Source organism: Metarhizium robertsii, assembly GCF_000187425.2.
Source record: "Metarhizium robertsii ARSEF 23 chromosome Unknown MAA_Scf_10, whole genome shotgun sequence".
Lineage (NCBI taxonomy): Eukaryota > Fungi > Ascomycota > Sordariomycetes > Hypocreales > Clavicipitaceae > Metarhizium > Metarhizium robertsii.
Genome location: NW_011942150.1, coordinates 1342055 through 1365721, shown reverse-complemented (window position 1 = coordinate 1365721; position 23667 = coordinate 1342055). Strand labels below are relative to the sequence as shown.

General features: G+C 51.8%; 5 protein-coding genes across 5 annotated transcripts; 4 read left to right on the top strand and 1 right to left on the bottom strand.

Annotated features, from left to right (window-relative positions):
• Window positions 1-1457: 1457 nt before the first annotated feature.
• Window positions 1458-4247, top strand: MAA_09444 (Growth-arrest-specific protein 2 domain protein; the record flags this gene model as incomplete). Its single annotated transcript, XM_007827442.1, has 1 exon — window positions 1458-4247. The coding sequence occupies one exon, from the start codon at window positions 1458-1460 to the stop codon at window positions 4245-4247; it is 2790 nt and encodes a 929-aa protein (XP_007825633.1).
• Window positions 4248-4720: 473 nt separating this feature from the next.
• Window positions 4721-6380, bottom strand: MAA_09443 (proteinrelated to beta-1, 3-glucan binding protein; the record flags this gene model as incomplete). The annotated part of the gene is made up of 4 exons (XM_007827441.1): window positions 4721-4895; window positions 4967-5303; window positions 5364-5495; window positions 5549-6380. 4 exons carry the CDS (start codon window positions 6378-6380, stop codon window positions 4721-4723), a joined length of 1476 nt encoding a protein of 491 aa, XP_007825632.1.
• A 3374-nt stretch (window positions 6381-9754) lies between these two features.
• On the top strand, window positions 9755-12747 carry MAA_09442 (glycosyltransferase; the record flags this gene model as incomplete). The annotated part of the gene is made up of 5 exons (XM_007827440.2): window positions 9755-9919; window positions 9976-10404; window positions 10475-11491; window positions 11566-11782; window positions 11849-12747. 5 exons carry the CDS (start codon window positions 9755-9757, stop codon window positions 12745-12747), a joined length of 2727 nt encoding a protein of 908 aa, XP_007825631.2.
• Window positions 12748-14139: 1392 nt separating this feature from the next.
• MAA_09441 (exonuclease III) lies at window positions 14140-16104 on the top strand (the record flags this gene model as incomplete). The annotated part of the gene is made up of 1 exon (XM_007827439.1): window positions 14140-16104. One exon carries the CDS (start codon window positions 14140-14142, stop codon window positions 16102-16104), a length of 1965 nt encoding a protein of 654 aa, XP_007825630.1.
• Window positions 16105-18550: 2446 nt separating this feature from the next.
• On the top strand, window positions 18551-21197 carry MAA_09440 (Peptidase S8/S53, subtilisin/kexin/sedolisin; the record flags this gene model as incomplete). Its single annotated transcript, XM_007827438.2, has 2 exons — window positions 18551-19021; window positions 19086-21197. 2 exons carry the CDS (start codon window positions 18551-18553, stop codon window positions 21195-21197), a joined length of 2583 nt encoding a protein of 860 aa, XP_007825629.2.
• Window positions 21198-23667: the final 2470 nt, after the last annotated feature.

The following is a 23667-nucleotide window of genomic DNA, read 5'->3' as shown; positions in this document are numbered from 1 at the left end:
GTGGCCCACGAAAGATGTGTTATGTCTTACGACGATTCCACGATGTGCTCCATGATGTGCGGCGTGAAACAAAAGGGGCTGGGAGGGGTTTGAAACGGCACCGACGCTTCAATCTCGTCACTGTTGATTTTGCCAAACGTCCTTCTTGTTTTTTCCCCTGCATCCTGCACGTCAATCTTCCATGCATGGAATTACGTATTTTGCCTGCCAAACTCACCCTAATTGTGCGTGTGCGTCTCCGCGACCCGCCTGCGAACCCCTGATAGCCGAGATGGCGTGTTGAACCCCTGAGCCAAGTTACTCCAGATTGAAGACATCAAGCAGGCAGCACAATCAAAAAAAAGACGACGCTAGGTAGCTCTTGGACGGTTGGTCGGACAGCAAGAGGACCCGGATCGATAGTGTCGAATCACTTGCATTGAAGCGCGGGTGTGGTTGCGGGCGGATGAAAGAAAAGGGACAGAAGGACTGAGGCCTCATAATCGAATTGTTGACCGGTGCGTACATGTATGGCACGAGTGCAATCTACGGAGGAAAGCGCGGGTGCAGGTGGCATTTTTCATTTCCGCCAACTGGTCTCTTTCCTTCTCGTCTTCTCGTCTTCTCGTCTCCTGACGTCCTCAACCCTTCGCTCCTTCCTTTCGTCATTTGCAATTCACATTCACTCAACGTTTCTTCTCTGTTCCTGCTTCTGCTTCTCCCTTTCGACTTGTGCTTATATCTCCGCTTCGACTCGGCTCACATTCACTCAATTGCTAACAAAATCCGTTCCCTGGTAGCACACTACCCACCCTCTTTTTTCACTCTCCCTTGGCCGCTTTCGTTCATTTTTCTATTCTGTCTCTTTTTCTACCAGTTTAGCCCACTTGCCTATTACCTCCTTTGTCCCATCTCCTCCAACCAGACTGGACCGAAGGAGCAATTCAACGAGCAAACCCAAGGCACCGCCCAATCATTATCCATCCACCCCCCACCAGACGCGTCTGGCCACTTGGCGGCGCCTCATCCGAAGCCCAAAGCTAACCTCACAGCTGAATCATCAGACGACAACAAAAGACTTGGGTCTGGCAGCGCAGCGGCCCGATCGCCCTGCACGCACGCGCCTCCCGTCAACTTTCGGGGCTACGCAGGTGGCCGTCACCTGTCGGGGTTCGACTGGCATTCCTGTTCTGCGTTGCCCTTTTTTGTCTTGTATTGCCTTGCGTTGGAGCCATTGTACCGGAGGTGTCTCACATTCTCTTCTGTGCTCCGACTGCTTGTTTCCTGCAAACGTAACGAGACCACGTCCAGGCAGACGTCCTCAAAGAGCACTCGACTATGTGCATCGATACTTCAATTCGCATCAACATTCCCATCTCCCCAGGGTCATGAACTGATCATGCTGCCATTGCGTCGATGCTGATTTGCAAAAGTCATCCAACCATCGCTGCCATCGACGACATCCTCGACAAGACACAATGACCGACCCGCCGTTCCTCCTGAAGCCTAAGAGGCTCTCCCTCGTCGCGCAGTCACCCGCCCGATCTCGCGCGGGAGATGACATCTTCTCCCATTTGAGCCCAACCACAGCCGTCGAGGCCTTGACTTCAGGCAACGGGGCCTTGCGAGGCTGCCTGGATGGCGCGTCTGCTACCGAGCGAGACTTTGCTATGCGAGCAGCGATCGCTTCACAAAGAATATGGGAGTGGATTGACGAGCTTTCCGGCTGGGAGTGGCCTCTCGAGAGCGCCTCTACTGGGTTTTTGACTCCCAACAACACACTGCCAAGACTGTCATTCCAAGCCAACGTGCCAAAGATTGATGGAAGCGAGTATGTTGGCAGCCTACACGCTCGAGAGGTGGCTTTGTACGAGCGAAGAATTGAAGAGATACACCGAGATATGGATGGCTTGGCACTGGAAGAGATCAAGAGCCAAGTCCTGACGAACCACATCCTACCCCTTTCGAGACCGAATACACCACTGTCAATATCAAGCAAGGGAATACCTCTTACCTCTACTTATACCAAGATGGAGGACCTCTCTGCAGTTGTCACCACAATTGTCGTCCAGACACTACCAAAGATCTCCAGACTCAACCAATTGCTGCGAATCTGGAGCAGCCGTCTAGCTGTTCTGCAACGTGTTCCGTCCTTGCTTGACGCCCTCGAGGACGCCGAGGCTGGGGTCAAGGCTGGCTGGACTGCTATTTCTAAGCCACTTAGAAGGTCCATTCAGGTTGATGGCAGAGGGGCTGTTGTCGAGAAACCGAAACTGAATCGTAGTGACTTTGAGGTCATGAACAAAGTTCTTATCAAGAAGGTCGCAACTCCTGGCAGAGCATTGGATTACATGCTTGATACTTTGGAAGGAATGGACGACACAATTCCAGACAGCTGGTTGGATCGTATGGAAACCGTTGAGCGTAGCTACAGTGAGTGGGTGGCTGCTTGCGAGAGAAAGATCTGCGAAACAGAGTGGTCTAGGTCTGCAGAAAGACAAAAGTCTCCAAAGTCACCTTTAGCACAAGCTGCTAAGGAGATTATCGACTGCACATTATCTGAGTCTAGCGACCTGCCCACAGATGACTCCGGGGTCGCAATCATGCCACCGATTTCTCCGCAGCCTAGTAGTACATCAGTCATTCCTATTTCATCAGGTGTCGAGGATGGTGTTGTACCCCAGACGTCGGCTAGTGGTGGCCTATCTAGCCATGTTGCCAGAGAACCACAGTATATTGAAGATGACGGCCCGAGAACTCCATCTGATGAAGGATCCTTTGATTCCGAACTTACGGCAGAATCTTCCGCCGAGGCTAACCAATCAATATTTGTTGGTAACAATGACTCGCTAATAGAGAACGACATGTCGCACATTACCAGGACTATGTCGCCGGTGGACGAAGAGGAGGAAGGAGGATCTGAAGCAGACCTACCGCGGCTTCACAAAAGCATTACACATCATAGCAGATCCCTCGAAAGCTTTGTGATGATGCATGGAGATGGAGACACAAGCCGATTCGATCTGACCAGTGATTTGCCTGAAGTATCAGCTTCTCCCCCAGTGCCTCGGGATCGGATCCGCGAGGCCCAATTTGTTGATGACAGCCCTCCCAGCTCGCCACCACTTCCTCTGGACGACACGAGGGACTCTTCACCCCCCAATGGATTACTCGACAGCCCTATCATTACGTCAGTGCCCGAAGATGACAGCTCTATGTATGGCAAGACGCTTGTTGAAGGCTCATTTGTCTTTGATTTCGATGATTCTATGTCAGTGTCCGAAGCAGCTGGGCCCACGTATCGACGAGACAGCACTGGGGACAAGCAGCTGCGCCAACAGATTAGTGATATTATTGAGTCAATACCGGCCAAGATCAAGTTATCAGCCGAGACGCCTGCTGTCAACCTGAACCCCCCGGACTTACAGTTACCTCGGATTAAGAAGAAATCATCCAAGGAGATATTCAAAAGGAGCACATCAGGCCTGTCGTCTCGCACTACGACACCCTCTTTCACCCTGTCGCCGGCAAGAAGCACACGACCGCGTCCCACAAGGGGCCAACAGGAAATAAAGGTCTATCATTTGTCCCGGTCGAACGGCGAACCACCTATCAAGCTCTTCATTCGATGTGTTGGCGAGCATGGTGAACGTGTCATGGTCCGAGTTGGCGGCGGGTGGGCTGACTTGAGTGAGTACTTGAAGGAGTACGCGAGCCATCATGGGAGTCGCTCGGCCGGAAAAGAAAAGGCTGCCAGGATTGAAGTTCAAGATGTCCCGCGCGGTTCTACACCATCTGCGATGGGGATGGAATCGAGCCCACCAGACCGTCCAGCCTCGGCTGCTGCGGTTTTATCTGAGCATTCCCCCGTTACACCACTCAATATTCGCAAAACAAGGAGAAGCATTGGTGCCGCTAACAGCGAGCTGCCAAGATTGCGACCCAAGACACCCGCCATAGCCACCCAGCCTGCTGATACGCCATCATCATCAGAATCAACTCGCTCCAGACCCGGGTCTCGCCTCAGCTGGCTTGAAGATGATAGCTCATTCCTTGGTCTTGCCGGGCCAACAGGCAAGAAGGTTGAAATGAGTGAAGAGAACAAAGCTTGGGTGGAGAGTGTTAAGGAGAAGGTTCGTCAAGTTAGTGTTGAGAGGAGGATCCCCCCACCCGAGGAGAGGAATAGATTTGGTGATTTGGGTAGAGTTGGCGGCACGAAGAGGTTGTTTCGAAAGGCGGCTGAGAACGGCGTGCAGGGAAAGAGGTGAAGAAGGCATGAGACGATTATACCCCTACTTGTATTGGAAACATTGAGAATATTGTTATTGGATTATGGAAGGTTATTTTGTCGGGGGCCGTACTTGTGCCAGACCAAATGGTAGCCATGGCGGCCGCAGTTTTGCTCTATTCGGGTACACGTTATAGATATACAGGAGGGGGCGGCAGTAAGGAGTTTTTAGTCATTGTGTTTTGAACCTGTGTTTGTTGTTTTGCCAAGCGTCAAGATGCGGGCACAGTGTTGCCTTGTCCGTGCTTACTACGCGCTTGTGGCCAAAGATATTCATTATTTATTAGTCTCACCACAACAGGATCTAACATTTTGTGATTGGAACCTTGTCAATCAAGGATGCCCGAATGCCATTTCCAGAAAATACAATGTAAACCAGTTTAGTCAACCAACCCGACGCCCGAATACGTTGGTCTCGCACATGATTATAGCGACCTCGCTCCGTGTCCGTTCCTAAAGCTCGTTCGGCGAGCCACACTGCCCGGCCTGCCACATCTTGACGGATCTCACCGTCATGCCGCGCTCGGCGCCCTCGCCCCAGGTCGGCAGCCACTTGGCGGCGGCATCCCAAAAGGTCCACTGGGCGTTTTTGGCACCGTCGATCCAGGGCTTGTCGCCAACGTGGTCCCTTGCAAAACAAAGAGTAAGTTCCATGGAGACTCTCGAGCTGGGAAATGGGGGGGGGGGGAAAGGACATACAGGAACCAGCCGTTCTTGGAGCCGACGGCCACGCTGAGGATCAGATAGAAGCTCTGGTCGAAGGGGGCGTTGCCAGTGGTGGAGTTGGACATGGCCCACGGGTTCGCCAGCAGCGTCTGGTTCTCGGCCATGCTGGCGAAGCGGCCGAGGTCGTAGAGCGGGCGGGCGCGGTCGAAGCCGACAAACATGATTTGGTGGGCGCGGCTGTCGACGTAGAAGTAGATGTAGCCGGGGGTCCACTGGACGCCGAACGTGTGGAAGCCGCGCGAGAAGTCGCCGCGGCGGAGCATCTTTGCATTGGTGGTGCGCCAGTAGCTGTCCTTTTCGGCCGTGGGACCTTGTTGGACGGATGTTTAGCTTGTGGGATTTGGAGGAGTGGTGAGGAACCGTCGCTTACCCCAGTGGAGGGTGCCGTAGTAGTAGTTGCGGCCGCCTTCGGTGTAGGCGCGCGAGTTGCCTCTCGATTCCATGATGTCGATCTCGCCGCTGCGAGGCCATTCGCCGTAGGTGGAGGCCTCGGGCATCATCCCTTGGACGCTTGTTAGATGAACTCTTTGGGGGGGCAAGGGGGGGAGGTTTTACAGATGGCGGGCCAGATCCAGTCGCCCCTGGGGAGTTTGGCGACGACTTCCACTCTGCCGTAGCGGATGCTCTTCTTGCCCTTTGTCGAGAGGCGGGCGGAGCGGATGGGGGGGATCATGGCGCCCTTTTTGGGGTCCGAGGTGGTGATGCAGGAGGTGTTGGCGGTGCTGGTGCAGCTGCCGTCCTTGGTCAGGTCCAGGGTGTAGTTGGCGAAGAGGTCGTTGTTGGTGATGGGCGTGGACTCGTTGGTGAGGGTGGGAACAATGTGCAGGCCTTCGGCGTCGACGTACGAGTTCTTTGCGTCGCTGGTGGTCCAGTCGAAGCTGCCTGTGCCGAAGCCGTCGAGCTGCACCTCATGCGACCAGATATCCTTATTCAGGGAGGTGAAGTGGTCTTCGTAGACGAGGCAATACTGGGAAGGAAGCCTTTTGTTACCGGGTGCTTTCGTGAGATGGACAGAGGAGACACAACTTACAGGCCCGTCTTTGTACGGCCAGACTAAGAAGACGCACGCTACGCCGGCGAGGATGAGGCCGAGAAGGATGAAGCCTCTCACGATCCAGTTGTTCCATTTTGTCTTGTTCATGGCCGGATCTGCGAGCCATGGCTTCTCGAACTCGCCGCGCAGACGGTAGCTCTTGAATCTTCGCCTGGACGCAATGTCCAGCGACGAGAAGTCGCGGGGAATCACGGAGGATGGTCTGGCTGGGACGTCGAGTGCCGACGAGGTTGCTGCGAAGTCACTGTTGATGACAACCTTGACTGCCCTGCGGGGTGCCGAGGACGGTGCCTCGTCTGGTGGCGTTTCAGACATGTTGTCCACGTTGCTCATCTTGACGATGCTCGATGTCCAGTGGTGAAAGGCCTGCTGGCGAGAAGTGCGGTAGAGCCGAGCAGCTCCAGGACAATATTTACCTTTCGGCTGCAAGACGACTTTTACCAACGACGAGGGCAGGTATTAGATGAGAGGTTCTACGTGTATCATCAGAACCAGAGAGAAATGTCAAGCTGGGCCTATGCAAAAAAAAAAAAAAAAAGCCTCCACGGCAACTCTCAACTGCCCATCTTGACGATACTTGACAAGAAGTTTATTGCCGGCGTCGCACAGCATGACATGGGATGAAGAGCTGCGCTTTCTCATTCAACTACATACATATGTAGTTTTCTGGCCCAAGTCCCTGCCCAGCGTTGGCTGCACTCAGCTCTCCCATTGGCACCGACCCCCCTGCTCGGATCGATGGAAAGCAGGAGTGGCGTCATCCGCATCAAGTTTACTTGGACGACGAGCGTAAGCAACTGGCGTGAGAAGGCTGGTAATTCGATGATCCGCGAACACACTTGGAGCGGGCGGGCCGCGCGATCGACTCCATTTCAACGTGCCATGTGGTGATGGGTCGAGGCGCGGTGAAGACGGATCCTCTCCGAGCGACATTACAGACGGCAAGGCTGTCTGCGGTGGGCAGCGCGAGATGCCAGCCTGCAGGTTCGCGTATGCAGCGAGCGCAGCGTTGGGCTGACCATGCCGACTGTGCGCATGCAGTGTCCCCCGAAGCATGACCAGGCATTCATTCCGACCGTGGTCGAGAAATATCAGCAGCAACCCGTAGAGATACGACCCGGCTGGTCTATTCTTAGGAGCCCGCACGCCATTATCTGTATGCAGTAGGTGAGCGGCAGAAGGGCGTTATCAGCTGCAATCCATGCGAGGAAGCGGGACGCCCTGGTTTTGAAAGATGGAGGGCGAGAACAATGGCCCTCTGCGACTGTTTGCAATGCCAGATTCTTGAGTTTCATGAACGGCTTCGTTGAGACGGACATGCCGACGTGATGGTTCCGCAAATCCGGTTTGCTGTAGTGTCATGACACTGAGGATGCCACTCTAGATGACGGCTTAAGCAGGTTTTCCACGACGGGGTGTTGTATTGCCCGGTCCAGATAGTCGTATGGGAGGGTTTTCAAAACCTTGGGCCTAATGCTATCAGGCTGATAAGTCAAGATATACACCTTCCGAATACTGTCGGCTCTGACAGCTGGGCAGGGGTGGCGATGCCCATATTTCTGGTATTGACCTGCATATCGTGGCGTCCCCCCTGGTTTAGAGACACAGGGACGGTAGACTAGCCTTGTGTAGCAATCGAGAGGATGGAAGAGATGGCGTAATATATCATATCGATCTCAGCACCTCGTCTTGGCAATTTGAACCGCCCAGTCTCGATAGACTTAGACTGGCTCGCGGTGACTAGCATGGGAGATGGTGATTGCAGAGAACCTTTCTGAGGCTTTACATGAGACATGTAGGAGAACATAGGAGCCACCGTCCGAAGCCAAGACAAGTACGTTTTGAAGGCTGAAATGCGCGTAAGATGTCTTAGACGGAGCTGAATAACCATGGGCCTGGCGGTACGAAAACCAGCTGCATCCAGTCTGTCAGATATCGAGATGCTTGATAACGGATGACATGGCGATTTCCAGCAGCATGCATTACTTCTTGCCAGCTCCTTGAGCCGTAGAGGCACCCTAGGCCCTCGTGCAGCGCCAATTGGTCACAGATATGTTCATCCAGAGTCTCTGCTGACTTCCTCCATAGCTATACGCAATGTCATGGCACCAAAAAGCGGAGGAGGCTCCGGTGGTAAAGGCCGTCATCTCTCTTATCATGAACACGGAACATCCAACACGTGTAGATTAGGAGTGCTCAGTATTGGCTCTAGGCTGAAAAAAATGAAACGGTCGTCAGGTTCATCCCCCAAAACGATCTTTGTCCAAACTGCGGGTCGATATGCGGCCGAACCTTAAGCCTGCCTTGAAAAGCCGAGCCGCTGGGTTGACTGCCGTGGTGAAGAACGAGCAACTCTGCGATGAGACGAGGCAGACATTCTGGATCGAGACAACTGGCTGATGGATGTGCGCTGCCAAACAAAGTCCACGGGAACGAGCTTCGGGATGGTTGGGTTTGGATGGCAAAACATTGGTGTCGGAGATGTAACCTCGATGCGTTCCCCCTGGTCCTCGTATTGCCCACAGCGGCAGCCAACAACAACCCTCATTATCTTACCCTCTTGTGGTGGCCGGCAATTATTACAGATGGTATCCTTGCGGGCAGAGTCGCATTTTGGGGAAACAGCTCCGATGTGTTGTCAGCCGAGTTGAGCTCGCCACACAGCAAGTTGAGCGGCGGCCGAGAGTTTTGCCAAACAACAAAGGCCGATGGCCTAGACAGCTTCGGGTTGATGAACCAACCGAGGGGAGATTCGACCGCCGGTGAGAAACGGTCGAGGGGATGGAATGGAATTGCAGTCGCTAGTCAGCCGTGACCGTTTTGCCAAGGGTTTTGTGCGATGGGCTGAGTCGCAGATATTGCGTTGCCTTGGGGGCTGTTGGAAATGCCCACGCCGCGGCACCAACACCTGCCCGCGTCCCGCCCAGATTGCGCATAAAGGGCACCGCAGCTGTGGTGTATTGGGCGTGACATGCCGGCATGTGTTATCCAGGTGTCTGGCGATTTTGTTGGGTCGTAGCAGTTGCAGAGGCTATCCAGGGACTTGGTCATGACCACGCCGCCAAGCCAAGAAGCCGCAGGTGCATCTTTGGTCCGGCCAGAGATGTCTGCTCGTCAGAGGCTAGTCGAGACCCCGTCCGCCCCGGGGTCATCAATTGGCAAGGCACGGTGCATGGTGGCGCTGGGGCTTGTCGAGGGTGTCCACTTCAATCTTCGTAGATGAAGCTGGTGGTGATGTTTCCAAGTTGGGATGCCCGCAGCCTGACCAGGCGGCATAGGTCAGCAACGTGATATTGCGACAAGATGCTGTCAGTTGTGGTTTTTTTTTTTTAAAATTTTTTTTTTCCTTCTCTCGGTGAGCGCTGGACGGATCTACCGTTCCGTGGAGACCCCGGCAGCTTTCTTCCTGTATTTCATTGTATTAATGCCGACCGGTGGATGCCGAAGACCGTGCCATCTATCTGTTGCCAGATACGCATCCAGAAACATACAGAAGCGTCCAAGACCCAAATTACCCTCCTGGAAATGCTTGTTAATACAGATTCAGATTGAAGCTTTCCAAAATATATGCTGGGCATCTCCTAGTGAGGGACACCTCTGAAGCAGGCTGAGAGTCGAGAGTCTTGCACCAATTTCGGCCATTTTGCTGTGTCATAGCTTTTCACCCTCACGAATTGCTGGAAAAAAAAACCAGCTCAACGGAAAATATGGATGCTTCTCCAAGTATGTCGGCTCATGGTATCGAGCCATCAATGGCGCGAAACAGATCGTTTTGTACAATCTCTGCGAGCTCGATTGACTCTTCGCCGCAGAGATCAGGGCAAGACTCCCCTTACAACGCCAACCACCACGATGACTTTCGTTTCAGAACAGTAAGGGGAAAAACTTACGTTGACGCAAGAGAATCAACCATCTGACATTCTGACAGATGGTGACGTACCTACATAATAGAGCAGTAGCCAGTGGCTGGATCCCCCCCGAGTCCATCAGGTCTCAGGAAGACTGCTCTGGCGTGCTCTTGCGAAGATCTCGCGGCAACTACATTGCGTCACAAACACTGAACCCCATTCTCCTCGGTGCCGTCATCCGGCTGAATCTCCATGTGGCCATTACCATGCGCCCGCAGATGTTGCAGGGCATTCTCACCTCCTTGTTGCCCGGGCAGTCTGATTTGAAGTTCAAGGACGGGTCTCAGATTCAAGTTCTCGACTCATTGGCCCTTGCACAGCCTGCCACAGTAAAGAAGTTCCAGTACGCCTGTGTCTTTAGACAAGAGCGCTTGATTCTCGTCTGGCACGATGATCTTGTCCACATTGTTCCTCAAGCCACCCACATAGAAGAAAAGCTGCTCGCTTGGGTACGACTTGTCAAGCCGCTATAATAAAAAAGAAAACATGACATTAGAAAGGGCTAACCGTTGTTGGTAGGTTTGGGGAGAAGGGAGACTGCCCGTTAATATCCTACATATGCCGAGCCGCGCTCCGTCAACCTTGTACGACTCCGGTATATCCAGCCCGATCGGAACGGCGACCCCGGCAGCTGGCATCACCACGCCGGGTCTCCTGATGCAGTTGAGTAGCAGCGAGGACGTCTCAGAGAAGAATGCCGCCATAGAGCGGCCAGAGTCTGTCGCGAGGCCAGTCGCCCGCGCATCGGCCTTCTTCATCGGCTGCGCCATGTGTCTGTCCCTGTGCCTCCTGTGCGGTGTATACGTCGGGAAGCTGGTGACGGAGTGTATCCTCGCCAACGACTGGATCAAGATGGCGCTTATCTTCCCCGTCCCCCTGCTCATGTGCGTCTCCTTGTTCTTCTTCCAAGTCATCTTCACCAACATCTTCCAGATGATTGGGCCCATCGGAGGCGTCAACACCAACTCGCGCTACTTTTCTGCACACAAGCCGTGCCTGAGGCGGGCCTACGCCGACGGCTTTGTCCCGCCGAAGGTCACTATCCAGATGCCAGTCTACAAGGAGGGCATGGACTCGGTCATTATCCCTACCGTGCGCAGTCTGCAGGCGGCCATTTCGTATTACGAGTCGCACGGGGGGTCGGCCAACATCTTCATCAACGACGACGGTCTGCGGGCCGGGTTGACGGATGACGAGGCTCGGTGCCGCAAGGACTTTTATACAGACAATAGGATCGGCTGGGTCGCTCGTCCTAAGCATAATGGGGACGAGGGCTTTGTGCGAAAGGGCAAGTTCAAAAAGGCGTCCAACATGAACTTTGCGCTGAATGTCTCGCAAAAGGTCGAGGCGTACATGCAAGACCTTGCCGATGCTAGATTGGCCAACAAGGAGACGGATCTCATTACGGATGCCGAGGAGGAAGAGATGTATCAGAGTGCCTTGGCGCGAGTCCTGGAAGAGAACCCGCTTGCTTGGGCGGACGGTGATATTCGCGTCGGAGAGCTGATTCTCATTGTAGATTCGGACACACGAGTGGTGCGTTGCCCTTTGCTTTCCTTCCTTCTTTTTTCCCCATGACGTGATGAACCGTTTTCTCTGACGTTGAACAGCCCGAGGACTGTGTTTTGTATGGTGCCGCTGAGATGTTCCTCTCTCCCGAGGCGGCTATTGTGCAACATTCCACTGGCGTCATGCAGGTTACACATGATTACTTTGAGAATGGAATCACCTACTTTACCAACCTAATATACTCCTCCATCCGGTTCTCGATTGGATCCGGCGAGGTAGCCCCCTTTGTTGGCCATAATGCCTTTCTCCGGTGGCAAGGTGAGAAGAAGTCCCCAACACATGCGATGGAATCGTACTGACGCCGTGGGCCGCGCCCCCCTTCAGCTGTTCAAGATGTCGGCGTGCCTGAAGAAGACGGCTACGTCCCATACTGGTCTGAGAGTCACGTCTCAGAAGACTTTGATATTGCGCTGCGCCTCCAGATGAAGGGCAACATCATCCGCGTGGCGGACTACCACGACAACGAATTCAAAGAAGGCGTGTCGCTGACCATCTATGACGAGATTGCCCGCTGGCAAAAATACGCCTATGGCGTCAATGAGATGATATTCCACCCCATCCACCGCTGGATCTACAAGGGCCCCTTCACGCCGCTCTTCTACACCTACATCACGTCCAACATCATGGTGTCGTCCAAAATCTCCATCCTGGCATACATGTGCTCGTACTACGCGCTCGGGTCGGCCATGTTCCTCACGGCGCTCAACTACTTCATCGTCGGCTGGTTCCGCGACGACCTGGCCTCGAGCTACCTCACGTCGTGGAACGTGCTGCTCTCCCTCATCGTCGTCTTCAATGCGGCGGGCCCTATTGCGCTGGCCATCGTGCGCTACCGCACGGGCGAGAAGGCGCTGCTCGAGGCGCTCGTCGAGAACTTCAAGTGGATGCCCATGATGACCGTCTTCTTTGGCGGCATCTCGTTCCATATCTCCAACGCCATCCTCGCGCACCTGTTCCACGTCGACATGCAGTGGGGTGCCACGTCCAAGGAGAAGGAGGACAGCAACTTCTTCCAGGAGATGCCGCGCATCTTCAGGACCTTCAAGTACATGTACCTGATTATCGTGCTGCTCGTGGGCGCCATGGTGTACCTGGGGGCGTTTGCGCCGCCGGACTGGGCCATTACCGACTTTTCCGTGATTGTGCCGCTTGCTATCAACCTGGGGTTCCATGCGTTGGTGCCGCTGGTGTTGAATCCCAGCCTGATGATTTTCAACTACTGAGCACAATTGTTGTTGCCGGCTGCATGGCTGTATATTTTTCTCTTTGTTGCCGGTTTAGATTGGCAGTAGCTTGCTTCGAACTGTGCGATAGATGGCGTTAGGTTACATTCATTAGAGACCATGATGATGGCATAAACGGAACATGATGGGGATATAGAGGGATTGTGTCCATTAAGCGTATAATAGAGTTTGAGCATCAGGTGTTTTGCATTCCGTCCCGCCACGTCCTCTGCGACGTGCATGTGATGGTCTCCCGTCATCGGATTTGACAAAAAGAATGCGTTGTAGCCACGTACCGTTGCCGCCATTGGGGCGAAGCAGAACCAATCATGATTTTCACAGACCAGACAGCGATGGGTTACCAATGGCCAATGTACGTATGTGCCTTGGCGTCGAGGCTATGGTGACTGGTCATGCGGATCCGGGAATTCCAACGCCTCGCAGCGCCGGATCCAAGGCCATGCAATGTGAGACTTGTCTGAGGAGCAGGTGAATGCGCATGTGCAACTTGATCATCATGACCTCTCACCAAGTGCAAATTGGTGGAGACTCTGAGAGCCCAAAGAGCGCTCCTTCCTCTGCGCGAATTGTAGCGTCAATGGACGTGACGCAAATGGCTAGTGCTGCGACAGCTCCTTCCCTCTCTCCCAATTGGCGTCACTTCCCCTCCCGCCCCCCGCAATATCCCTGTGGGTCCCCTTCCAATGCCGCCTCACCCTCTCTTGACCTCATGCCCATCCAATCTCCGCCCTGCCGTCCTCCCGTTTCAGCATCATTGTGTCAATTGTTATTCCGGGACCAATTGTTCACCAGCCTCTGTTTATTCCACCTTCATCTTCACACGAACCCTGAAACTCGTAAACCATTACCGCCTGCCTCGTCGGGAGCGTTCAAGGAGCCCTCGGCAGCCACGTAACCCCGACCGGAACGCCGCGCTCTCTTGTCTGTTGTCCAAAAGGCTCGTCCGTTGCCGCTACTGCACTGCACGTCCTGCACTCTGAATGCCCTCCAATCAGTAAAGGACCCATTTAGACTGTGAGTGATATTGAATTGATATGCCCAAAACAGCAATAAGGCGGGGATTGTAAGAGAAGGTGAAGAAACAAGGAAGAACGCACCCCATGGCTAAGACAACGGATGGAACATGGCTGACCAGAAAAATCCCGCGACACGTTGCGTATACATCATCTGACACGGCACATTCATAGGAGCTTGAGCTTGTGATACTTGCGCAAAGAGAAGTCTCCCGTTCTTCTCTTTACTTATAACTCTCTTGTGCGGGTATGTCTCTGAGATCGCTTTACTACTTGCTTTCCATCCTTTGTCGTCACATCCGTCCACCCTGAGGTGTCAATTGCTCATACAACAGACATTGCCAGAAAAGCTGCCAGTATGAATGAGAAGACTGGTCTTCACGAAGAGTCCCGTCCTAAGCGGGATACATCTGGCTCACTTGACCTGGCCCCCACCCATATTACCTTTACTCAGTCGTTCAGCTATGCCACCAAATATACCAATGAGAAAAACTGGATCGGCATCTACTCTTCTGGCAGCACTGGTCCTGACAACGAGACTTACACAGAAGACTCCCTATCGTGGGAATATGCTCCAGGTGAAAAGGGAACGGTGCAGCTATCAACTGCCAATCTCCCTCCAGGCCAATACAAGGCCTACTTTCTTGCCAATGAGGGCTACAAGTGGCTAGCCAAGCCTGTCGTATTCAAGGTCGCGAATCCCTGGGGCTCGATTTCGATTCGTGACGATGACCCTCTGCTCACCTTCAACTATTCGACTCCGCTTCCAGATCCCCAAAACTGGATTGGCATTTACAACTCCTTTGGCGGTGGCCCAGAGTCACAAAAGTTCATCAGTGGCTCCTTGACTTGGGCTTATGCCCCTGATAAGAATGGGACTGTCAAGGTCGATGCCTCTGCTTTGCAGCCAGGTCTGGGATATCGAGCCTTCTTCCTTGCCAAAGGCGGATACAAGTGGCTTGCAAACCCCATTGACATCGTCAAACCCGGAAAGGGTCCGTTGACCTTTATTGTTGACCAGCTAACTACACACAATGCTCGGGCGGGTGAGCCTTTCCAGGCTACCCTCAGCGGAATGCTAGAAAACCCACGCGATCCAGACAGCAAGTTCGCCAAGGGCAAGTATAGCGCTACGGATACAAGCACACATGACTGGGTCAACATATCTGCCGACGGAATTATCAGTGGTACACCACCCAAGGCATCCGGAAACACGACAACTAAATTCGTTGTCGAGGCTTTGGGATCCGATGGATCTACTGCCGAGATTACGGTAATAATCCCCGTCGTCCCGCAGGGCGAGCCTTTGGTCAAGGAACTGACCATCTTGTCGTTCAACCTGTGGTTCGGAGGTACACCCGTGAAGGACTACCACGCCAAGCAGGTTCGCTTCATCACAAACGCCAGAGCAGACATTGTTGGACTCCAAGAGAGCACCGGAGGACATGCAATTCGCCTCGCAAAAGCCATGGGCTGGGACTATTGGCAGGGAGACGACGTTGGTATCATTTCTCGATACCCCATGGTCGAACAGTATGCTCCTATCGAGAGATGTGGCGCTGTACGCATAGCCTTGGACAGGGGCCAGGAAATAAACTTTTGGAATTGTCATTTGGGCTACACGCCATATGGTCCATACGACTTTTGCTTTGACCACCTGTCCCCGGAGGAGGTTCTCAAGAACGAGATCAAGTCTCGTCGTACGCCTCAGATCATTAATATCATGAAGCACATGCAGGACCATCTCTCACAATCCAGCAAGACCCCCGTCATCTTCACCGGTGACTTCAACGCGCCGTCACACCTTGACTGGACAAATGCAACCAAGAAGCTTCACTGTGGACAGGGATACTTCCCCTGGCCGACCTCAAAGCATCCCATTGATGCAGGCCTAATTGATTCCTTCCGAGAAGTCCACAGTGACCCGTTGGTTCAACCCGGCCTCACGTGGTCGCCCATTTATCTAGACAACGGAGGGCGGACTGAACCCAAAGATCGCATCGACTTTATCTACCACAAGGGCCTCAAGACTCATTCATCGGAAGCTGTTGTGGTTGGCCAGCCCAAAGCACAGCCGGACCACTATCATAACGAGTGGCCATCGGACCACGCCGCCGTTAAGACAGTCTTTAAAGTAGAGAAGAGTAGCTCTGCTGGACGGGGCAACTCCCGCGTCCTCTGGGGCGTGGTCAGCGCCATAATTGCCGCGACAGCTGCGTGTGCTTCGTGGATTGTATGCGCTTGTGTCGGCAAGCGCAAGTCGGATAAGAATTTCGATGAGAAGGGCAGGAGGGACATCGATTCGGGCGATTCATCTGCATAGAAATACCGAAAGGACTGGTATTCACGTCGTATTGATGAGCACCATACTGCACCTTGGGGGTGCCATGAATGTTGTTCGGTAAATAGACGGATGGTGTGGCCAGGCGGGCCGTGTACTGTTTTTGGTCCCGATAGTGAGTCATTGGAAAAGATGTATAACATGACTCTTCCGCGCTCGGCCTAGGCATCTTATCCGACTGTTTTGGCTGATTTACATTATTTACCAAGATTTCTCGTGGCTGGAAGAGACATTGTCTAAAAAGGCAATCATCGCCCAATACCCAATCTCAAAATCCTTCCATCGTAGCTGCCTGACACATCGTAGGTATTAAAACTCCAACTGCGATCCGGGCCATGTCAGCGTACTTCGGACTCTTCAATAGTGGACGACTTGGACCATGTTCCGCGCCGATCATTGGTTTATCAAGTACGCAACAGACTGGTCTGCAGAGCACCCGTTTCCGATCACGATGACACCCTCATCATGGAAGTCAAATTATTGGTCCCAACGCGCGTCATGGAAAAGACTGCCTTGAAATTTCTCCATGCTGTGGATGTCCTTTATACGAATTAGAATATCATAAAAACCTATAGTCGTGAAAGGAACCGTGCGTATCGGAGATAATTGCATCCGGTTGTCATATCAACAAATCTAACACGCCAGAGGCTCTTGTCATGTAATTATTCAGCCCCTGTCCCTTTACACTCTTGCATCAGCTAAAGATGCAGTAAACCAGGTCTATAACGATAACCTTTACAAGGCAATTTTCATTGCTATAACCAGATTACGGGGATTTTATAATCAAGATACAATTACCCTTTCAAGAAGAAGCCCAACTTCTACAAAGCCTGCTACCTTTGCGTTCGGTAGCTTATCTAGTACCAGAGTAGGCTGACGTTATCTCACATCCAGGCACCAAGTATTACGAACCTTATGAATTATGTAGAATAAGCTTGTCGGAGACGTCTCGGAATAATGCTCAATGGAACACCAGACGCTAACCCAGATCGCCAGGGGGAAAACTCCAATTAGGCAACTCCGAAGGGTCTTGGTGAAATTGACGACGACTACGACGTTTTCGCTTCCACATCGTGATTTGCCTCAAGGCTCGCGACCTTGGTACCCACAAAAAATGTCATCGATTGCCTAGCGTAGCCATCTATTTTTCTCGCCGCCATGAAGCCCGCCGTACTCTTTGGCCCAGACATGCTGGACGGGACCACGTTACCCCAGCCGTGATGAGTCAGTCTTGCGCAAGTACTGGTAGGAATTGGCACGCTAGCAGGGAAGTGTGCGTTATCTTAAGTGCTTCTTTATAATATTCAGGTATTTATCTTGTAAGACATATTAATTAAGCTTTGCTCTTAAAAAAACTTAACTATAGTCCTTATAAGGACTCGCGCCCTTGCGTCGAGTCTTGTTATTTGACGAACAGAGGAAGCCTAATTTAATACCTCTGTTATATTTGTACTATTACTATCTAGAAACAAGGTTGAATTTGGGAGGCGATATCCGACAAGTGGGTATATAGTGTTGAGGGAGTTGGTGGGCGCTGTTGCTAGGGCCCAGAAATCATTTCGCGTCAAGGCTACGATTCGCGGCCAAGACGGTTTATTATTATATAACTGGATACTCAAGCGGTCGCTAGTATCTGATGCTCTATGTGGATAACATACAGTTCAAGCCCTGAATATTTAGCCAGGTATAAGTTGTATAAGTCGGCCGCATAATATGATAAGAGGGGTTATAAGTTATAACTAATCATAAAAACTACTATATAAGGTATTAAGTACTTAATAAGTTAATTAAAAAAACTTTTATTAATACGTTATTATTAAAAAAGTATTACTTTTTTTATAAATTATAATTAATAGCTATTATTATAGGTTATAACTATTCTTGTTAATAATAAGGCCCCTATAAATGGCCCCCCCTTATCAGGCTACTTATAGCCAAACTTACAGGGGTTAGATTATAAGGGAGGACCTGTCCTGCGCGAGTCAATACTTGTTGTATTAAACAGTATTATACTCCCTGAATAATAATCGTACCACGCCCCTTTTTGACCCAAAAAAAGGTAGCGGTAAGAGCTTTGCTTGACTCAAAAAAGTGAGATATGGCCCTATTAGCTTATAAATCAGTCGATGCTAATTTACCTCTCCCCACAAAATCGGCATACTCTGTACTGAGGGATGGCTTTCTTGGAAGACAGACTATACGCCGACAGTTGTCCTTCCAGACGCTTATCAGCCTACAGGATAGACCTTGACGCAATATATAAGCTGTATGGTAGGTAAGCAAACAATAATGGTCATTCGCAATGGTGTTGCAAATAGGAGTCTAATTCCATCATCGTCATTCTTTTGTTTTCTTTTGCTTGGCCGTCTTTTACCGGCAACTCCTTTACAGCCAGAATTTCCCAACATATTCCTTGAGCCTCTTGGTCATGGTCTGGCTGTCCATCTCTGCTCTAATATGGGCAGCTCTGGCGTTTGCTCCCTCCGGGGCAGCAGACGCGGGAGGGCATCGCGGCAACACACATGCAGGCCCCGACAACTATATTATCGAATGCCACAACGGCCGAGACAAAGACGTCCTGATTCACCATATCAAACAACGCGATGGCCAAGTACATCATGATTTCAATTCTGGCATCTTTTATGGCGTATCAGCTAGTGTACCAGGCCTAGGGGGCGACGAGATAAGAAACATGGCAGGCGTCAAGGACGTGTGGCCGGTGCAGGTATTCAGCTACGAGGCCAAGGAGAATAGTTTGAAGCCTCGAGCGGGCCCAAAGAGGCAGCCGTATCGACGTGCCGTCGACACTTCGTGGAATCATGCCATGACGCAGGTGGACATGCTCCATTCCGAGGGCTTCTACGGCACAAACATTACCATTGCCGTCGTAGATACTGGTGTAAGTCATCCTTTTCCATGAGCAAGGATAGAAACTTGGGGTTTTGTATAAAAGATTAACGTAGACGGGGCGGCAGGTCAACTACACACATCCGGCACTGGGTGGCTGCTTCGGTCGTGGCTGCCGAGTCGCTCGCGGAGCCAATTTCGTCCGTAACGAGGGAAACCATGATGATCCCATGGATCATCATGGTCATGGAACTGCTGTTGCTGGCGTGCTGGCCGGGAACGATCCTCAGAGAAACTTTGTGGGCGTGGCTCCTGGCGCGACACTTGCCGCATATCGAGTTGTGGATTCCAAGGGGTACGGCCGAGAAGACGATTTGATAGCAGGCTGGCTTAAAGCAGTGGAAGACGGAGCGCAGATTATCGCTTCTTCGGCTGGTTTTGACGGATCCGGCTGGGCACAGAGTCCCATGGCAGCTGTTGTAGCGCGCATCGCCTCAAGTGGCATACCCTGCATCGTGGGCAATGGTAATGATTCCAAGAAGGGCCTCTTTTTTTCTCTAGATCCCTCGACTGGCCGAAATGTGATGGCTGCCAACTCATTTGCCCACCGGATGGTGTCTTCGGCCGGTGGTAGTCATGCCGTCACGGCGGGCATGTCGGGGCTTTCTGCCTCTGGGCCGACCTGGGAACTGGATCTCAAGCCCAATGTCGGCGTATCCGGCGATGAAATACCTTGTCCGCAAATCGACGGCAGCTATGGCAATTGCTCCGGCACATCCTTTGCTGGACCACAAGTTGCGGGCATGGTGGCTCTCATTGCCGAGCGCCGGGGGGATTTCGATCCGGGACACCTGATGAGTCTTCTCATGACCACGGCCGCGGTCCAAAAAGATGGCCATTTCATTCCCGTAGTCCAGCAGGGAGGGGGTCTTGCCCAGGCCTGGCAAGCTGCACACGCGACGACGCTTATCGAACCACCGAGCCTTGCCTTTAACGATACAGACCACCGGGCTCAGTCCGTCACCATTCGAGTCACTAATAAAGCTCTGTTTGAGGTTACGTATCAGCTCTCGATTCTTCCTGCCCCCACTATTTACGCTCGCAGGCTACCGAGAGACTTTAAAAATCCAGAGTATATCCAAGCTCCTGCGTCTATTGACATGAGCAAGACTTTTCTTAAGCTAGCCGCCAACCAGTCAGATACTATTACAATCTCGGCTAAAGACCCCGAGGGCCTTGAAGCCGACCGCTTGCCGGTATGGTCCGGCTGGGTCGCCATCAATAGTTCTGATGGCAAGACACTGACTGTGCCATATATGGGCCTTGCGGGCTCGTTACACAAGCAACAAGTTCTTGAGTCTGATGGGGTCAGCTTGCTAGGCTTCAACCACGATATGCATAATGCAGACAGTAATCGTGGTGCAAGATTCAGCTATACTGTCAAGAATGGCTTCACAACACTTTCAGCCTCTATCATTATTAAACTAATTCTCGGAAGCCGTGTATATGTCGAGGCTGTTCCCCTATCGCCTCGAAAATGGATGGCTGACCGCCTAGGCAAGAGCCGAGGCTTTCCGATCAAGGGTTACTCTCCAAGAGCACTCCAGAGGTATACCGGCATTGGGCTATACGACAAAGAATGGGACGGTCAAATCCAGTCCGGTGATTACCTTCCACCAGGCGACTATGAACTGGAAGTGCGCGCCCTGAGGATTTTTGGAGACCCTACTATGGAAGCCGACTGGGATGCAGCTGAACCACTCCCATTTCAAGTTATTAGTGGCGCGGGCCAGGAAGCATGCAAGGCGTACCAGTCTGGAAAGGGGCCCAAGGATGCTCTATTTCGAAATCTGCAAGAATGCCATCAGGTTCACAACAAGACGGCAGTCGACGCTCCCTGGATCCCTCGCCCTCAGGATAGTAGCAAGTGTGATGATGATAATCCAACGGAAGAGGACTGCGGCACTTACCACTACTGCAAAGCGCATCAAGAACGACCCGACGACATTATATCCCCTTTCAGGAACAGCTACGAGTGCGTGTATAGCCATAAATTGCTGCCCAACGTACCGCTTGACCCCATCAGGTTGCCTGAGTGCCAAACGACTAGGGACCCTAATATGTGTGGCTCGCATGTTTGGTGTATAGTTATTTTTCAAACCGGAGGGCCTGCACATGGATGGAGCAGCAGTGAGGAGTGTCAATGGGCTCACGGAATTATATGGTAGGCCAGAATATAGCGCTTATTATATAGTTGAAGCGCGAAATATCACGTTATAAAACTTAAGAGACCTTGGGTATATTAAAGAATATCTCTGTGCTAAATCACCACGGTTGCGCGAGACACCAACAAGATTTCCTTCTGTGAAAAGCGATTGGTGGTTTTGGTGGCAAGTAATAACGAGTTGCGACGGTTTTGAGAAGATGATAATGATGGGAATCTGCAAAACAATTAGAGGGGAGAAATAACACATATGAGGATACTAGGAGGAATATCTTATTGCGTGCGTGACTCACGCGGTCGCGAGTCGCCGTCATTGCGTGTATCTCTGACGCGTAGAGTTTATTCCAGGCTTTCACCGGCGCGTAAAATTATAAATCACCTTTTAAGCTAGTAGATTTAACGTATTATAATACGTTTATATAATGTTTTTTAAATTATATATTATTATTAAATTAGTAAGGTATAATTACTAATTGTATTACTAGTAGGTCCTGGTGATTAACTAGCCTTTTTTTATTTTTTTTATAATAATTTAATATCTTATTGCGTAGATTGCTCAGTTCTGAAATCCTCGAATGAGAGCCGAGATGGTCATTGTGTTGCGAGCAGCTTCAACCTGGGCCTCGCCATGCGTCTTTACTAACGCCTCTAGGTGCGGTATCGCGTCTCTCCAGGAGTCCAAATTGTTCCCCAGCGTCAGAAATCATTATGCCTACGTCGACATTGATCATAACTGGCTTCACCTAAACCTCAGGGGGGATTTTCCGTTGCACAGGCAAATACCACTGGCTCGCCGCCAGTGCAATGCCACAGCACAAATTTACAAGCTGAATAAAGACGAGCCAATTCCACTAGTATGAAAGAATTGCAAAGCACTTACAACAATCAGATCTTTCGTGGTGAGCCTGGAGGTTGGTGAAGTAGGTACACAAGACTTTTGTCTTCCCTTGAAGCTAAATACAGTAGCAGGCCAGCGGCTAAGCGAGACACAGAACAGAGCTCACGTTGAACAGCCTGGGGCACGAGACATGCGAGACTGGCAGTGGGTATCGAATCAACTATCCTGCAACCTGCCTGGATGGTCGTTCGCAGTCTCAAGCATGCATCTGAGCGTGGTGAGATGAGAGGCGTGAGCTGCCGTCTAGTCATCTCGCCACACCCCTCCCTTACCTCTTAGCGTCGGCTGCTTCCGTGCCTGCAAGCCCGCTGGTTGGCTGTTGTGCCAGTTGCTGCGGGGTGAGCCGCCTGACAAACACTTTACGACGCAACAAACCCGAGGCTAGTCTAAAGTAGGAAAGTCAATTGGCGACTGTCCAAGACAAAAGGACCCTTGGAACGATCTCAACGCCAGGCTAGTTTCGGCCTGCGGTCTTCCTTGTTCTTATGGCTCTGGAGCGGGATTTCTGTTCTTCCTCCCTCTTTCTCTTCCAACATTTCGCATTCTTTTTTTTCTCCTGCCACTCCGACTGCCCATGGGCCATGGTATAGGATACGGGTTGCCCAGCAGCCTACTCTTGGTAAACATGGCGTGCTCAGAGGTCATTGACAATGTCTTTGGGCCATGGGCTGGACTATTCTGCCGCGGCGGCGTGGAAACGGGGTGCCGTATGTTTTATTGACTCGAGGAATTTCTGCACATTGTGATAGCAACTCGTTACCCTAGAGCCTCTCATAGCTGCCAATGACCAACCCATCAAGCGTACGTCGTCGCTGCAGCCAGTGTCGACTGTGTGGCTGCCCTCGCAGTCGCTCTCCTCTCCCGATATTCTCACACTTGAGGATCCCCACAGCCCTCGCTGACGATTGTGGTCTATCTTTGCATCACATTCTATGGAATCTAGCCACTGCTAACACCTCGTGGCTGATGAAGAATGCGATTGCAGTTCCAATACTTTACACGGGCGCCCTGGAAACTTTCAAATGCTCTGTATTAGCATCTTGTCAGCAAGTTAATAATAAAAGTCTGTGGAAGCTTGATTTTTCTTCTCTACAGCACAACTTTACGACTCCTCTTACCCTCATGAACGTTGACATGGACAAAGCTATGATCGATTTTAAAGATATCCATGAGCTGTGGGCATCACTGTGTATGTGCTGACGTTGCAGATGTCACGGGCTTGTGTGGCGCTAATTGTTGAATTCATAGGTAAGCTGCTCGGAGAAAATTTACCCTGTCTTCCACATGCTGAGTCCCAAACACTCTGTTTCTCTGCAACTATCCCTATTGCGAACAAGGTAAAATCAAGGTCGTGTGCCTGTAAATGGCAAAAGCATGGTTGCTTCCAATAATCAGATACCTGAGGTCCCCAACACCAGTGCCTCTTTTTCTCAGGAAGCAGATGCCTCGGCAAGGAATAATGAAGCTCCAAATGCGGCAGAGCATCACGATGCCTCCATCGGCATCACGAAGGGGGATATGGATCTTCGCCGGAAGGTGGGCGACTTGAGCATTTGCTGGTATTATACGAAACCGG